The sequence below is a fragment of the Chlorocebus sabaeus genome, chromosome 10 (assembly GCF_047675955.1).
Source record: "Chlorocebus sabaeus isolate Y175 chromosome 10, mChlSab1.0.hap1, whole genome shotgun sequence".
Classification (NCBI taxonomy): Eukaryota; Metazoa; Chordata; class Mammalia; order Primates; family Cercopithecidae; genus Chlorocebus; species Chlorocebus sabaeus.
Window position 1 is genome coordinate 94,562,576 of NC_132913.1, and position 18,444 is coordinate 94,581,019.

The 18,444-nt window shown below is 41.6% G+C and overlaps 1 protein-coding gene across 3 annotated transcripts in view; it reads right to left on the reverse strand.

The window, feature by feature from the left end:
• Nucleotides 1-420: 420 nt before the first annotated feature.
• Nucleotides 421-18,444, reverse strand: part of KLF7 (KLF transcription factor 7) — a 91,043-nt gene continuing 73,019 nt past the window's right edge. For all 3 annotated transcript variants that reach the window (XM_073019984.1, XM_007966021.3, XM_007966018.3), the window contains 2 exons: nt 13,851-13,974; nt 421-6,612 (listed from right to left, as the gene is read on the reverse strand). In XM_073019984.1, coding sequence (XP_072876085.1) covers nt 6,561-6,612; nt 13,851-13,974 — 176 coding nt within the window. In that variant the 3' untranslated portion in view covers nt 421-6,560. The remainder of the gene's footprint in view (nt 6,613-13,850; nt 13,975-18,444) is intronic.

The following is an 18,444-nucleotide window of genomic DNA, read 5'->3' on the forward strand; positions in this document are numbered from 1 at the left end:
ATTAAACACCATCACAGAACAAACTGCCTCCTTTGCTCACCAAATAAACTGCTTTCAATAAGCCTCTCCCAACCCCCTAAACAAATAACATCTTGTAATCTATCTCATTCTAAAATATTGCTTTTCATAACCTCCAACAACTGGCTCCCTTTTTCCTCTTGAAGAAATAAACTCAATGACCCTTCTTATTTGGGCATTGAGCTACCTCAGTGAAACTATAAAATACACACATACGTGCACACACACACACACACACACAACTTCCCAAACGAAGATAACCTAATGCAACCTTTTGCTTTCCCTTTCTCCAACAAAGAAAACTTTCACGAAGTATGTAAGTACCTACTTGTGTCTTTCGAAGATTTTTTTCCCCAGTGAAACAAGCTAAGGAGAAATACAGTAAAGCATTCCAAGGCCAAACACATTCTACTGTTTATTACACATATTACATTCTTAAATAAAAATGCGTCACATAACATTTTTTGCATAGATATCTTACAATATACCAATTTAAAAAAGAATTATGAAACAGACCAGTAACAAAAATAAATTTTTTCTTCATTAATAATTTTGTAACATTAACATACCACCATCATATAATACAAATAATAGTTTTAAATCTTAAGACTTTTGTACAGCAAAAAAACTTGACAAAGTAATATATTTATATATATATATATAAAAAGCTTAAAAAAAATAAAATGTCAAAAAAAGGCATAACCGAGGGCTATAAGACTGGGTACTTCTGTGATATATTATAAATACCAGAGAAGGCCTGAGAGAATGTGACGGGGGGAGGCAGGGAAGGAGAGGGGGCTGGGAGTAGATCTCTCCAAACACACTTGTTAGACACATCTGGCAAAAAGAAAATGTATAGTGCAAAAATAAATTTATTCAAGCAACTGTTAAGAGGATAATAGAGATTTGAAAGAAAAGTTGCGGTGACTGGGAAGTTGTGTGGGAGTAGGAAGTGGGAGAAGGAGCTTGGTATGGGGGCGGGCAGGGGCTTGTGGAAAGGAAGGGGAGGCTTCAAAAACATTAGACATTTATTTTTGCCTCTGTGTTAGCAAGGAGATCTTGGCCATTAGCAGGTGTATTTTTCCTCCCTGGATTGAAGCAGAAGTGAAAGATAAGGAAATTAAACTAAGTCTGGGTTTACATAGGAAATGCATGCTGGGAAGAAAAAACAAAAAGGTTGAGAACCAGCCAATAGGCCCCAAAGCCTTCAGGACCTAGGTTTGCAGAAATCATTCTGCCTCCAGTCCAAAGGCCTAGGTTTAAAACATCCCCTCTGCCCACCCCCAACCCCTCCCCGCTATGTGGAACTCCCAGTGTGGTTTCGATATACTGGCAATTATAAGCATCCATCCCCCCCAAAAGATATTAGGCACTGGTGGCTACTCCTCCAAAACGTCAGTAGCCTGTTTTCCTTCCGTGAAGGTACGACAGGTACATATGCGCATGTCTAGGTGCGAGCATATATACCACCCTCATTATGCTGACGTGGGGTCCATCTTATGGCAGTAGACAGAAGCTGGACTCACAGCAAGTTACGATTCCAAAGCTCACAGTTGAAAAAAAATTGTATAAACAGTCCCCAACAAAGAACGTATTAACCTTCCCTCATGACCACTGAGAGGGAGCCCTGTTTGAAAAGAATATCTTGTTTGGGATATTTGTGAAGTGATGGCCCAGGATTTCTCTCTCTGTTTTTGACACCTGTTTCCCGAGGACTTTAATGTTAAATGCAAAACACCTGAAGAATACAGTACTCTATTGGAAGGATGCACATAAGAAAGTTAATTGCAGCTTTATTTTTCCCTTTTCTGGGATCTATTAGGAACCAACAGAGGAGATTTAAGAGTGTTAAAAGCAAGAAAAAACCCTGAAGCCTCAGGCAGTTCGTCATGGGAGGTCACGTTATTTACAAGAAGTTTATGCTTCCTTTCACACGTTTCTGTTGTTCCATCTCAAGTATTCCCAAAGATCCTCATTGAGGAAAGTAGGCCATCAAAGAGATACTGATGTATACTCAGGATAGGCCCTCTAGTTTTCAAACTGAGATACCACCATGTTCACCGAAATTTAATCCAGACACCCAGAATTTGAGTCCTCCCCTCCTGCCCCTCAACTCTTGCGCTTGGCAGGCGGCCATTTCCCCAAAATGCAAAGGAAAGCTTCCAGGAATAAATTTCAATCAGGTTCTACTTACTGAATGTTCATTTTGGCAATGTTCTGGGTGCAAAATTGCAGCCAGAAATGCTGGCCCTCCTGATTTCAAAAATATTACAATAAACTAAAAAATGAATCTGATTTTTGTAGTTAAATGTATTGCATCTTTATCTTACTTTGCCTACCTTCTTCCTGCTCCTAAAAGCAACTCATGCAAAAGAGAAGACAAAAGCACTTCCCACTTTTTATTTAACATTTTATGAAGTGACTTCCATAAAGGAAATCATTTCGAACCGTCAAAACTAGTCACTGGGTTTTGTTCTTGCAACTTGAGTTTCTTTTGGCTTTGCCATAAAATGCAGGAATGAAGGCAAGAGGCAATATTCCGAATGCACTGGAAGAGCCATCCGAAAGCCCCATTTCTTTCCCCTTTGATGCAAATAGACATGGATAATCTGGAAAGCTTATCCCAAACAAAAGTCCTTATAAAATCTTCTCTGAAGCCAGAGAAGATTTTTTAAAACTAGGATTCGGTTCTGCTAATCAGGCATGAGGTTGGCTGTCCTTTTACCCTGTTATCATCAGGCAATTAAAGATGTACAAAGGGCACAAGAGGTGCAGGTGGAGAGGAGATGGCGTCGAGAGAAGAGGATATTTGAAGGGCTTTGCAAGGGAAAGCACACAGAGAGGAGGAAATGGTCAGCATGAAGTTCATTTTGGGGTCTCCAATATTTTTACAAAAATGCAGCTTTGTCATGGAATCTGAACATCTCTTTTTCTGGACATAATACTCATTACCACCAGGCACTGAGCTGAGCCATTAACCATGGGTGGGGCAGGAGGCCAGTAGCTAGGAGCAGCATTCTAATTTCAGGTTTCCATGTCTATGACTTACAGCCATGTGGTAGGAGAAAGTAGTATAATTTGAAATTACAAAAAAAAAAAAAAATTGTCAGTGGCTTAGAAACTCTTTTTCTACATGTCCAACTCTGAACCCTGGATAAAAGCATGCTTGTTAGGACACCACCAGAAACACCAGAACCGGTTTTTCCTTTCAAACTTGGGATCCCCTGGAGTGTTAGGAGATAACAATTGAAATGAGAAAGGGGTTTAATGTGTTTCAAATGTCCATTAACACACTGTTTTAAATACCAGTCCTCTTGGGAGCAAAACGTCTTCAGGTTATTTCTTGGAAAACCTGGTCGCTTTAGAGGCTCTTAGCAACCATCTCTGCCACTGCAGAGGTGACGGGCATTTTATTACAAATTCATTTCCAAATGATCAGGACTGGTCATCATTCACGGGTGTCAACTGGGCTAAAGAAGAACAGTTTCAAAGCCATCCACGTAGCACCCACCAAATTCTTAGGCCAATTCTCACAGTCAACAAATGACTCTGAAGCAAGCAAGCACCACCATTGAGTGTCAATGTACCCTGCTCCAAGAAAGGTCAGGAGCAGATTACAAAGGACCTCACTGATACAAAAGAGAGAGAAATTACTGAACATTTCAGACACTGATGAGGACCAAAGGGCCTTTGTTCTGCCACATTCAAATGAGACCACAGATGACAATAGGGAGCAAACAAGCAATGATTACTCTTTTGCATTTTTTAAACTTTCTTTTTAATAGAGCCTTGCATTGGTCAGTTCGAAAATTAAATTAAGTATTATAAACCCTTAATAATAGCATTTCGAGAGGCAAGAGCAGCTCCAGCTTGGGAGAGAACATTTGCAAATCATGGTGGCCATGGCTTAATGCCATCACTGGCGTGTGCGTGCAATCATGCTGGAGGCTGCTACATAAAGGAAAAGAAAGGAACCAACAGAATTCAGGGTGTCTAAAAGTTTCATCTAGTGCACTGACTGGAGGCGCTACAGTTTAATACAGCTGAGGTTCAAGGTCCCTCACACATCCTTCATCCAGGAAGGATGTACCACACATTCAAATATAATCCTATGGTATGCCCTGATGGACTGGCCACAAAATGCACTCAAATGCAGTAGAGAACTACGAGATTGTCAGCAAGCAGTGCTCCAGAAATTGTTTTTAAGTCATGTCTAGTTTAAAATCTTTGGAATAAAACTGATTTTTTTTAATACCCTCCAACTAACATACATTTAATTGCCTCCGGCAAATGGACAGATTTTGTGTGTGTGTGTGTGTGTGTGTGTGTGTTAACGGGTGTTTTTTCTTTTATTTTTTTTTGTTTTGTATTATTTTCTGTTTGTTTTTTTTTTTTGTTTTTTTTTTTGTTTTTTGTTTTTTTGTTTTTTTGTTTTTGGTCTAAATAGAAAAAACGAAAAGGAGAAAGTAAATTCTTAGGGCCAGACCTCGAAATGCCCCAAGTGTCCAATTGGCAGCTACAGCATTTGTGAGGAGGTTCCTTTGCCCTCAGACGAGTAGTTTCAACATTTCAGTGAAAACAAAGGTTGCAGAAAGCTGAAAACCCAGATCTTGAAGGTTGCTGTCATATATGTGTTTGTGTTTCTTATGTTATTATTTCCTTTTGACTTCAGTTTTGCATCCCAAATATGTATGGGGTGGCATCTTAACAGTCAATGAGTCAAACAGTCAAAGGAGGAAGGAGGGGAGCCAGCTGGTAGGAGGGAGCAGCAACCGTGTGTGGACCAAGCGCCATTTTGTTTTATAGACGTGTCTTGAAGGGATGGTCCCAGAATATACAAAATATACAATCTGTCCTAATAACCACCCCGCTTGCTTGCATAGGCCATTTGATGGTCCTAAAGGCAGTCTTTGGAGTTGAGGCCAGTGCCAGCTAGCTAGGAATGCGGGTAGAGACCAGTATTGGATGTGTGTGTGTGTGGTATGACTGCAGACTCCTTTGGAGTCAGCTTGCAGAGTAAATGTGAGGCCTCTGTTAATCCTGGGGGTTGTCGGTCACAAGTCATGGTGGGCCTAGCCAAAAAGAAAGAAAGAAAGAAAGAACGTGTCTCTCCTTTTAGACAGCCCATGAGATAAACACCTCAACCTTTTCCTTAAATGTCAACCCTTCACTCCCACAATGGCATTTTAAATTGTGTATTGTAACAAGTCGGGGAATAGGAGCTCAGTGGGCATGAGAGAGAAGATAGGATGATCTTTTGTGAAGCCACTAGACTTGGGAGGCATCCTCAGTTTTCCCCACTCCTGGAAAGAGTGATATTTTTGGCTTTTTGTCAAGTCATAAACCAGAGTTAAATTAAATACGCAGCTGCCCTCTGAGACTAGCAACATCTATGCTGTAACTGGTTATAGGGTAGCAATGACACACAGCACAACGGTTGACCACTATGAGCTGAGGTCATCATGCCTCAAGGAGGATGAGAGAACTGTGATGTCCCATCTGATTGGCTGCTTCGAGAGCTGGACATCCAGGTGCCGAGAGAGTCCTGGAGAGGTTTAGTCCATGGAGAAAAGATAAAACATTTAAGCTTCCAAATAAGCTTTTCAAGTTTTCGTTAGCAAAAACGGAGAGATTAAAAAGAAAAAATCTAGCACTGGCAATAAGGTGAGGCTCAAGGGATATACTGTGATTTATCATCAAGGACTTTATTCTCTTGGCCACTTTGCAGTCATGCTAGAAGTTTCCAGAATCCCTAGTGCATATGGTGTGCAAGAGTCAAAAAGTAAGAAAAGAAAACTCCTCCCTTGAGAGTGAAGTCTACAGAAATGCAGGCCAGAAAGGTGTAAGGTGTTATTCCATAGTCTGCCGCCGCTAAGGCCGTTGGGATCGACGCGAAAGATCTCAATAGTACTAAGAAGAACCAAAACCAGTCAACAGTTCTGTGAGGAAGTCTGACGCACGGAATAGTAGGACTTTTCACACACAAAGGACAAATAAACCAAGAGTTAATTTTGGCTACCAAACTGCAATTTGGTTTTCTAGGTCATTTTCCCCCAACTATTTAAAAAGAAACATTAGTGCTACACATATGCGACTTTAAGATGCTGGATTCTCCTATCAAGTTGCACTGAGAAGCAAGTTAAATAAGCCCCTCGGACTGCCGTCCACCTGCAGAGACGTCACATCCATTTTCTTTGATTTCCATTGGCAACAGCGGGAAATAATTCCAATAGTGCTGAAGTAAGCAGCCAGTCTGCCTTGCTGAGTTCACCTGGTTTCCTTCTTCATCTTCTTCCATCTGGCTAGGGCAAGGCATAAAGAATAGACGTATACATTTTAAATATAGTTGAGTGCATGACAGTGTGTATGTGTGTGGGTCTGTGAATGTGTGTGTATGTGTGTGTGTGTACAGAGGTTTATAAGTGAGAACTTTCTTCTGCGAGGCAATGGGTCCCCGCCTGAAGTCCAGCCCCCTGCCTCATGGCGTGCCCGTTTCCTTTAGACACTAGCGGATGCCACGGCAACTCTGGCCTTTCGGTTTTTTAGATATGTCTCTTCATGTGGAGGGCAAGATGGTCAGACCTGGAAAAACACCTAGGAGATATAAACAACAAGGATATTAGAGAGCTCCCAGCAAACAGCTTGACTTGCATCACTCCTTAGGAAATGATTTCCCTTACTTTAAACAGACAGTGCACATGCATTGAGGAAATAGGGCCATGTGTTGGGAAGGTAAGTTTAAGGGGCAGAATGCTTGGGTTTAAATCCCATCTCTTCCAATAGCTGTGTGACTCTGAGCACATTAACCTCTCTGTACTTTAATTCCTCCTCAGTAGAGTAGGGATAATTACAGCCTTTATCTCATAGGTGGGTTGTGAGGATTAAATGAGATGATCCATGCAAGGTACTTAGAATACCGCCTGGCACATTGTAGGATCTCAGTGCATGTTAACTGTTAGGATCATAATTGTGATTATTAAAGAAGAAAAGAATGGGAAAGTGCTTTTGAAATCTGTGTCATGCCTGCATACTGTAAATATAATAAAGAATAATTAGTCTCTATCATCAAAGGGTAGAACTCTAAAATTTCAACACCCAGATTTCAATCCTAAGCTTTACAATGAAAGCCTAGAAATACTGCTTGTGATACTACTTATAGGTTTATCAGACACTCTACATTCAACTCACAAAGAAAAAAAAAAGAATGAAGAAGGGTGCTCACAGTTACTGAGTATGTTACAATATGTAGGCACTGAGCTAAGGGTTTTCCCAATATCACACCATCCTCGCCAACCCTCCATCTCCATCGTAGGTATTCTCACCCTTTGTGTGTGTGTGTTGGGGGCGGAAGGGAGGGAGGTGAAGGAAACTGAGGCTAAGGTGTTTCTTGGAACCTAAGGCCCATAATTGAGTGCCTTCTTCATGTCAGAGTGGATCCAGTGGTCATCTTCTTTCCTCCTTCCTCTAACACCAGCTATTTGATATTCTCTTGGGTAGAAACCCTTCTGCATTCTCATTTGTGTGAGGCTGAAGTTGTGGCCACAGTATCCTCTTAAGCAACAGTCATGTGACCTGTAAAGGTCAATGAGAACCATCCCTGGGACAACTGCTAAAATTATTGGAAGAGAGAAGCTCTCTTTCCACTGGGATCCTGGAGTGACTGGGGTCTATACTGCCATTGTGGGAAAGAGTTGGCTTGAGAATGAAGTCAACAGAGAAAAAACGGATCTGGGGGATAGAAAGAGTCCTGATGATAATATCAGAGAAGCTGGATCCAACAAAGCCTAAAGACAAATCTAATTCTGCTCTTCTCAGTTACCTGAGCTCATAAATACCCTTGGAGGCTCACTGCAGTCTAAGTCAGGTTTCTGTATGTTTTAACGAACAGTATGGGTGTTTCCAAATCCCCGTAGGCTTCAATCTCAGGTTCTGAATGAAATCTCAGTGAAGTCAGCCTACATGACAGCAGTCATTCTGAACTCTGAGTGTATGCTTTCCCCCTGGATCATTCACCTAAAACTAGCTGCTTTCTTACCTATGAGAAAGTTCCCAGGCTCCCTGAAGCCTGAGACACCCCTACAGTCCAAAACTCCTGTCAGAATGTTAGCAAGCTACACTGTTCAGGTTAGCAAGGTTTCCTGTTCAGGGCAGGATTTCCCTATGTTTGTTCATTCTTAAAACAAACAAAAAATATCCACCCTTTCCCTTGACCGCGACATTCTCCACACCCCCTGTTTGTGTCCATTCCTTAAATAGGTACATGTGTAGGATAGAACTCCAAGGGAATGAGGTGAAATGGGACAAAGGTAAAACGAAAACCACATAAAAATGGGAAAAGTACAACAGAAAACAATCTAATCCAGTAACATGCTGCATAATAACAATTCCAATTATACCCACGTACTTCCCGCCCTGACTTTGTATGAGGAAGGTATTTAGATAATCCCTTAGAGATGCCTCTAAAGGGGGTTTGGTTTGCTATAAAAGAGTGTCACTAAGTTTTCTTTAAAAACTAGTACTCTGTGTCACTGGTACACAGAAAAATCAATATAGCCTGCAGGGAATTTAGCATCTAACTGGCATAATTCTGTCTTGTCCCGAGGGTACAACTCAGTATTGCCCATTGTCTGTTCTCTTTCCCTCCCTCCCTCTCTTCCTCCCTGCCTTCCTTCTTCCTTCTTTTTCTCTCTTTTCCTCCTTCTTTCATCCCAACAACCTGGAGAAAGAAGATCCAAGTTGGGACATTCTGTTTCTAGATATTTCTTTTTTAAATGTAACATCCTTATAAGATCCCTATAAAGAAGGTACCATTCTTATTCCCACTACCAGATGAAATATTCATCAGAAAGAGGATTTGAACACAGGTAGTCTGACGCCAGAGCCCACACTCTCAGTCACATCTGCTTAACCACACTGAGAAGAAGAGAAGACTGGGCTGTCAATTTAAGGAGCTTCTGGTAGGCAGAATAATGCTCCCTCCAAAATGTCTACACTTCATGCCCAGACACTGGGACTGTGTGTGGTTACATGATAAAGAACTAAAGCTGTGGACGGAATTAATTTATGAATCAGCTGACATTAAAGAGGGAGATTATTCTGGACTGTCTGGGTAGGCTCAATGCTGTCACAAGGGTTCTTAAAAGTGGGAGAAGGAATTGAAAGAGAGAACCAGAGAGATGTCAGCACAAGAAGGACTCAATAGCTTTAATGATGGAGGAATGGCATCATGAGCCAAGGAATGTGGGCAGCTTCTAGAAGTTGGAAAAGGAAAGGAAATGGATACTCCCCTAGAGCCTCCAGAAAAAAATGCAGCTCTGCCAAAATCTTGAGTTTAGCCCAGTGAGACCTTTGTTGGACTTCTAACCTAGAAGTTTCTAACCTACAGAAATGTAAGATCATAAACTTGAAAAGTAAATAAACATGATACTAAATTTGTGGCAAGCGGTCAAGGCAGCAACTAGAAAATTAATCCTGAGGTTAAGCTGGTCAGGTCTGAGAAGGACGTACCTGTGAGAAGCAACAACACAGACACCCAGAAGCCTGCCTGTCCAAGAGAAATGCAGGGATTTGAGACGGTAAGGAGTGAAGACAGGGCCTGGCAGTGGGAAACCCCTTTCCTTTCCTTTCTACATCCTGGGAACGCTCGGGAAATTAGTATTCTTAACACAGAGCTTTATTTGAAAGAACCATTCAGTAATGTATGTGCTCAGCTTTGTTCCTGCCTTTACCAATTACTGGGTATTTCACAATATATGTATAAACATCTCCCTTTATCCTTCAAATTCAGGGAAAAAAAAGTGGAAAAAAGTAAACCAAATCTTTAACATGGTAGGAAATGTAACTGCACCCCTACTGAATCAAATAAGCATCATTATTTGTTCAAATTTCCAAAAAATGTATGATGCTTAGGATTAGACCAGGTCCCTTACTATTGAGGTTTTTATTTAAATTCAATACCCCAGTCAGGTACTTAGTCATGATTAATTTATACTTATTAATTTATACTTACTGAATTCCACATAGGAATAGTAAAAGGTGAAAGATAAACTTGGCATGTAGAAATGCAGAATCAAATAGTTTTAAGGGTAATATATCCCTAGAGAATATTCATAACTTTACAGCAGCCAAGTAACCTTAAATAAGAAGGTCCTTAATGATTGAAATTTGTGCATAACGGAGAACTAGTCAACCCCACAGTCACTTCTCTTGTTTATGAAAAAGGCACACTAGGCCGGGTGTGGTGACTCACACCTGTAATCCTAGCACTTTGGGAGGCTGAGATGGGTGGATCACCTGAGGTCAGGAGTTCAAGACCAGCCTGACCAACGTGGCAAAACTCCGTCTCTACTAAAAATACAAAATGAGCCAGGCGTGCTGGCGGGTACCTGTAATCCCAGCTTCTCGGGAGGCTGAGGCAGGAGAATTGCTTGAACCCTGGAGGCAGAGGCTGCAGTGAGCCGAGATCGCACCACTGCACTCCAGCCTAGGTGACAAAGCGAGACTCTGTCTCAAATGAAAAAAAAAAAAAGGAAAAAGGCAAACTAAAGTCACATAGGGATTAAGTCAACAGCAGTCTCCTAGGTGACCAAGGGGCTAAGATACGGGCTGGTATTTCTTACCACTTATAAGTGGGCTGACATAAAGATCAAAATGCACCCTCTAAACTGCCCAAGATCTGGAATGTACTACGCTAGTAGCGTTCTCCCTGGATTATAACTGCACTGAGTTAGTCGATAGAATGAGGGCCTGCATGTTATCACTGATGGAAACTGAGCCCTGTTTACCACCATCGGCAGCCTCCAACTCTGTGGGCTGAAAAACCACTTATCCCTCTAGCCACTGGTCACTCAGTGGGACTGCACTGTCTAGTCAGATGGTGAAGAAATGACACTACTGCTGTGCTTTCTTTCCTAACCCAAACCTGAAGCCAGAAGTCACAAAACCCAATGTCTGTAAGGCCGGGTAGATAAAGTAAGTGTCGTGGGTCAACTGTAAGAAACACAGCACTCTTGGGCTATCTGCTTCCACTTCCAATAAGGCATGGATACAAAGAAGCATAGCTCTTCTTGTAAGAAGAAACAACAGAAAGCGGGACAATACTTGGCAACCGATGGCTTGCCTTTGAGTTGTGGAGCCATAGGGAGTGGTTCAAATAGTGGAAAAATAGTCATCACATGGCTATGGCAAATGGGTAATGACTGCTCTTCAGCTCCAGCCAATAACAGCCACATGGGAATGTGAGCCCACTGTGGCCAGATCTGATTTTCCCAGACAAAGCAAGAAATACAAACTTTTTTGTGTGACATTTAACGATTTTAAATGTTGGCCAAAAAAAAAAAAAAAACACCAAACCAAAAACGTCATGAATTTTTTAAAACTACCCTATAGGCAAAATAAAAGCATACGTTAGATTTGGTACATGCTTAAGGAAAGGAAGTCTAAACCCTATTTAGCTTCTAAATAGGGCAGTGTGATTGTTCAAATTTTAAGAGATAAGAGGCGGTGCACTCATATATACTGCGGTACCAATAGGATGCCATGTCCTGCCAAGGGCTACAGATGCCCTCTGTTTCTGAAGGTAAACATCTTCTAAGGAATGCCAACTCCCGGTCACTCCAGGCTTTCCTTTCATCTGCTTTGGGACCACTCCAATTCCCCATGTCGTCTCCCAGACCTGGCTATTCTTAGCACAGTCACCGCAATTAAAACACCAAGGTGCTGCCTGTCATGAGACACTAATGAGAATACAAACTCTCATTTCTGATGTTGTCAAAAATGCACTATTGGCCTGTGTCACAGGACGCTGATCTACTCAATCTCCCACAAACACCATGTCGCAGAATTTGTACCATCTGCTCAGCAAATTTCTAGCTCCAGAAACTGTAGTGATTTTGATGAAGAAAACAAAGCAAAAGACTAACGAAATCACCCAACTCTGACATCTCTTTCAATGAAATAACCAATCGATTTGGAATATTTCTCCACGTAAATCATACAAAAGACCGGATTAAATCCAAATATATCAGTTGCTGAAAGGTTGTAAATGTCTCAATAAGTCAGTTGATTTGAAGAGTGGAATACTAACTTTGGCAATTTCCGCATAAGAACTCTTTGTCCACATCCAAGAATTATGGCAACCCATAATGCTCACAATCTCCAAGTAACAGCCTCCACACCCTTCAGAGCTGGGCGACTTGTGTGTACATGCTACCATCACACTCCGACCACTCACACTCTGACCACTCACAAAGCATTCATCTTGGTCCCAGTTGATAGAACAGAACACTCTCCTTCAAAAGACTATGGACAGATAGTCACCATCTGCAGGGCTTCTTTATTAGCCAGAGTGAGAGAGGCACAAAGCAGAGAAACTTGAGATGGAAATAGAAGGAAGATGGGGAATAAGGAGAAACTCTGCTGGAGCATACTGTGTAGAAGACAGCTGCTGATTCATGTAAATACAGGAGGACTTCTAGGTAAAGGATGGAAATGAAACAATGACTTGTATTCTTGGGTAGCAGAACAGAGTTCCAAGGGAATGGGAGACAATAACTGCATGAAGTACACTTCCTCAGCCCTGGGGTGGGAGGTTATCTCTGGGCTCCAGGAGGCATAGGGTCTTTATTTAGTACTTAGAGAATGAAGATAAGAGGAAAATAGCTTCCCAGGAAGAAGAAGAAAAAAAAAAAAAAAAGGAAGAAAAACATAACTGCTCCTTTATAAGCATCCTAAGGGAGCACTAAGCCAGCGTGACCAGTCTGGACAACCCTTCCCTACTCACCAAACAAACACTACTACAGAGGAAGGCCTGGTGAGGGGGGAGGTGTGGGACACAGGGACTGGGGGAGGCAGGATGCAAAGGTGATCGCATTTCCTCCCAAGAAAAGCCAGGCCCCTGCTGCCATCCTGCAAGCTGGGGAACCCTGAGGCTTTCAGGGGCTTTTATCGTATTAGAAGCATTTTTCTCATCATAACGGAGACCTTTAGTATTGCATTAAAAAGATGGTTAATTTTCTTAAGCTTCCTTTTAAACACAGAAATAGGATTAGAAGGATAACACGCTCAGATGCAAGCCCATTATTTGATTATGTCTAAACCTAATCCTGCCTTCACCTTGGCCTGCAGAGTCTCCATTTTGGGGTTTATTGGTTGATAATGCCAGGGCTGTCAGATACTATTACTTGGGTAGTATCTGTTGCTACGCGCTCTTTCTTCTACTATCAAATGCAGAAGGCTTAAAATTGAATTACAGGAGAAGTTCTCAAAGCCTCGTCATTTTTTGAACCCTTGTACCTAGTTTCAAGGAAGAAAGAATGATCTGGGCCCCAAAGAATGGGAACTCTCTTCAGTACAATTCGTTTCCATTAATGGTTCAGAGAAAAGTCTTACAGTGATAGGAACCCTAACCTTCCTTCCATTAAACAAGCTTTCTACTCTTTCTTACTACTATAGATGAGGGAAAGTGGTATTGAGGTTGATACAAAGATCAGAAGTCCCTACAGGTGACCATTCTCTGTCTCACTACTTTTCGTATTATACTGAAGTTATCTGTCACATCTTGTTGATACCCAGTGACTAACACCATTTCCGGCTTAAAGCTAGTGTTCAGTAAATGCTTGTGTAACTGAACCAAGAAATCACACCACCTCTTGATTTCATGCAAGAGGGCACCCCCTCTTCTCACTGGTCCTCCCATGGAGAAGTAAAAGGCATTACCAGGTCCAAATGTCTGTGAGTCAGACCTGTGATAACTCCAAGCACATGGGTGCAGCTCACTCCAACCCACTTCCCCATGTCCCCTCCCTAGCCCATCGGCTTCTACTTCTCTTTACCTGTCGCAGTGGTTGCATTTGAAGGGCTTTGCACCTGTGTGTTTCCTGTAGTGCCTCGTGAGCTCATCACTTCGTGCAAAACGCCACTCGCATCCCTCCCATGAGCACTTGTAAGGCTTCTCACCTGCAAGCAGAGATGGAAGGACCATGGTCAGCAGCAGGAACAAAAGGGATTACACCCAACCAGCCTGTGCTGCCTGCTGGTCAGGCTTGGGAAAGGGCTGTTTAAATCATTCCTGAAAGACTAGATTTCCTAACATAGTATACCACAGTTTTTTGGTTTTTCTGGTTTTTTCCCAAGTCTCCTGGTGTTTTGTTTTTTGTTTTCTTTTTTGTTAACCTTCAAAAGTGGTTTCACCAGATCCTCAAATCTGGAGCTGTCATTTCAGTTCCCAGAGTCAGAGCATTTCCTTTGACTGGTGAAGGATCAATTTTTATTTATTTTCTATTCCCCGGAGCACTTTCACCCCCACAGTCCAGGCAGAAAGGAAATGTGCTATTTTCATCTGAACCACAAATGCTTCTAATTCTATTTTTCTCCAGAACCTACAGTCATTTGCCATTTCAGGCTTTTTAGTCTTCTCCCTCCCCTTCCCTCCTACCACAAGCTGCAGCCAGGTAGCTGACTGACAAAGCAAACAGCTTAAGTCTCCCAGAGCCACTGTTCCTTCCAGTAAATGTGATGGATGGACAATGAGGAGAAAGGTCTACAATTTGAGAGTAAAACAAAAATCACTTGACAATCCCTGGCATTTATGGAAAATACTATCACAAAAGTCTGAGTTAGGAAACTCACAGCTTAACAACTGCAGAGTGTTCTTATTAGAGAATAATATATATTATTGTAAAATATTTTAAAAATCAATTTGGAGAGCAAGGTTTTAGCCACAGGGAAGCTGCTTATAAGCATGAAATTCAAACACTTGTGCTCAAGTGACCTTTTCACACAGTAAATACAAATGGAAGGATATGTAAGAGAAAGTACATGACTTTGCCTTAGACCTTTTTTTAACTCATCACGTCTGTCACCAAACATGACAAATATTTACCCTTCCAACTGTATGGTGGACTGGTTCTAATTAAAAAGAAAAATGATCTTTGGAAACCTGTGAAATCGTGAAGCTGAGTTACTGAGCCCTGTCACTGAGAGGCAGGTTAGTATGTGGTTAACAGCTTTGAAGCCAAACTTCCTGGGCTCAGCTTCTAGTTCTATCCTTAATTGTCTGACCTTGGGCAGGTTAATAAACCTCTGTGTGTCTCTGTTTTCTTAGAGATAATAATAATAGGTACCTCAAAGGTTTTAGAGAAGATAAATCAACACACATGCATATTATATATTAATTAGAACAACGTCTGGCATATGTAAGAGTCATATAACTAATAAACATAAAAAACTGCCAAACTCAAAATTTCAGGATACCTAGGTGCCAAAGTACTATGGCGTCCCATTATTTCCCCAGTTTTAAAAGCTAAATCTTTACTAGGCAGCCCTGAAGGAGACATTACCCAGGTACTATACTTGACCTACTTTCTTCTTTCCACCTTTCCCCTTCCCTTTAAACCTGACTACAAAGCATTCACAATCTTTATTTGTATCACCTAGAATCAAACCAAACATGCTTGAAAATTTTATTTCATTAAATTGGTGCCCTAGTGAGCCACTGCTCTGTCAGACCCACAGAGAAGAGGAACGAGAAACACAGGCATTTCTTTTAAAGGGAACCAAGAGGACATGAAGGAGGGCTGGAGGCACAGGAGGAAACCCATTCAGTTTCGGAAACCAGGAAAAAAAGAGGACGAATCACTGAGCAGTGTTAAAAGTTCACATTCTGGCTCCTTTAAGCCAAAAGTTTAGAAAAGATGTGCTAGCTGAAGAAAGGGTAGCCAAGTGGAGGTGCCACATAAACTTTGGAATCAGCATACTTGGGATCTTGCTGCATTCGTTCCAGACTCTAGAACTCAGTATATTGGTCTATTAAACGAGGGTGAGCTTATTAATAAACCCATGTTTATAGCGAGGTTTCAATCAGTTGTGTGTAAGAAACGTTTGTTCAGCCTTGCATGCAGTCAGTACTCAGTTCCTGTCTCAACTCCCTTTCCTCCGCCTGTGTTCACAGAGGTTACTAGGAAGACAAGCCTGAAACTGCTGTCAATAAAGGCCTTCAGAGCTCATGGCTCCAGAAAGCCAAGTCTAGAGACATTCTGGGTACCTGAAATATTAGAAACAGACAGTCTTTTAAGTATTTTCTCATTATATTTATGGAGAATGAATCCAAAACAGGGAGTGTTCTTTAGGACTGCTCTGAATGAGTAGGACACAGAAGGGGAAGTACGAGATCCCAGTACCCTGCAGGAGAGACATGTCAGCATCGTGCATTTAACGCTGCTGATCAACCACTAGGCTCTGTTATCTCAAGGGGAAATCTGGCACAAACCAAAAAAGGAGAATGAGGCATCTAAGACTTCAGAAATTCAAAGTGCCCTCCGCCCATGAAGGCCTTCAAATGTAATTAAAATTGGAGGTTCCTGGAACCTTGGGGACCAAATACACCCCAAATGCAATGAGGCACTAGGAAATTCCATGAAATTCTACAGCAACAACCAGAGACATCTAGTCCCCAGAATCAATCCCATAATCGAACTGACTTGTCTATCACAGGCAACCACATTCTGAAGGACACAGGAAGGGCAGATAAAATGAAGAAGACTGAAGTGGATGTCTTTGGGCATTTTTTCCCATTTCAACCATTTGCTTTTCCCCTTGCTGAATTCCTTTCACTAGTTTCATTTTGACAAATAATATCAAGAATGTAATTATTTTCCAGAAAATGATTAGACTCTTAGTTACTTCCCAGTACAAACCAACTCTCCAACCCAGAAGCTATTTCAGCATCCTCGTGGCCGTGTCCACTATTGAGAAACTGCAGATAGCTTGACTTAGCTCTGAATCTTATCACCTGACATTGTTTCCTGCTTGTGGCAAACACTACTCAGAATAATACTGAGGACAGGCTCCTTTGTGCCCTGATATTTTAGCCATGTTACTATTATAGTGATTTATCAAGCTATTTTTCCACCATCTGGCTAGTTTACTGACAAGTTGCCATTTCTGCAAATACTAATAAAAAAATTTAAAATAATCAAGAACGCCCAATGAAGGAGCAGTGCCTGAAGGCAGAACTCAGAAATCAGAGAAGCAGAAAAAATACAAAGAATTGGGAATATGACTTTATATTTAGGGCACAAGAATTGTGGAGTTAGACTGGCCTTGTTTCCAGGTTCTATACCCACCTCTACAAACCAATTCCTACTGGAAAGGCAGGTCAGGGAAATTCTTCTGTTAATATTTTCAGCATGGCCAAGACTGCATCTCCCTGAACACCAACAGCCACAGCTTGATCTTGGGGGTGGACACACCTCTAGCCATGATACATTTGTTTTCATCCTTAAAAGCCTACCTGAAGATTTCTGCTCATTTCATCAAAGGCTGAATTTCTTTCTTTACAAAAAGAAAAAAAGAAAGGCTTTGTGAGAGAGAGGAAAACTGCACGTCAGTGGTACTGGAGCAGGTTTCATGCAAGATCAGCTCTTCTATTTTACTCTCCCTTCTTTCACTTGCCCTTCTCTCCTTCCTCCACTCCAGATACTTCTCCTGGGTATAAAACAGAAACCGTCATGGCCTTGCACAACACTATGCTGTATCACACTTGGAATGAGGCACACTGTTCAGTTCACTGCACCTCTAGAGTGAACAAACATGCCCAAGAGTGGTCTATGTGAGACAGACAGATGGAAGAGAGACTTAAAAACCCAGGACTCCAGTACAGGAAGGGCATGTGAGTGAAGGCAAAGACACCTCCCACAGCTCACAATGCTGGAGGCAGAGGACACCCTCAGGACCTCCTAAATGTCAGGGTGAATATCAAGAACCACTTTCCCTGTCGGGCAAAAACCCTAGGATGCAACAACCCTAGGATACTTGTTTCCCTGGGGGAGTACATGCCACCTCATAGGTGAGAGTAAGTCTCATCAGGTAAAAAAAGACTTAGAGCCAGATGAGGGCATGCAAGGGGAGGTTAAGGGTGCTTAAGAAACAGGACTGACATTTAAAGAGGTTAAATCATGTCAAGAACTTGCGTTCTCCCACAAAATTCATCTGAAATGAAATGCGGTCTAAACCAGTGTGGCATTTTGTTAGTTTCTTACAGGGTCACTCTCCCTATATCGTGATCATCAGAATTGACTGATCAAAAAACACTGCCATAAATACTTTTTGAGCATGCATCTATGATATATGTAGGCTTAGTCATGAATCATACAGATATACTAATATCCTATTAGGATATTATAAAATATGTATTCAATAGACCAATTAAAAATGAGAATAAATCAAATATAAATAGAAGTCATACATATTTCTTCTTGCCTTCAAAAAGACTGTGTTGCACAACCCTACTTTTGGCCACTGCCCTGTACGAGAAATAAAAATAGCTTTGCTCTCAGCCCCACCATCTCACTGGTCTTAGGGCTTCCATTCATGGCTCCCACAGTCTATTCAACTTATAGCAGTCAAAGCAATCCTTTGAAAATGTAA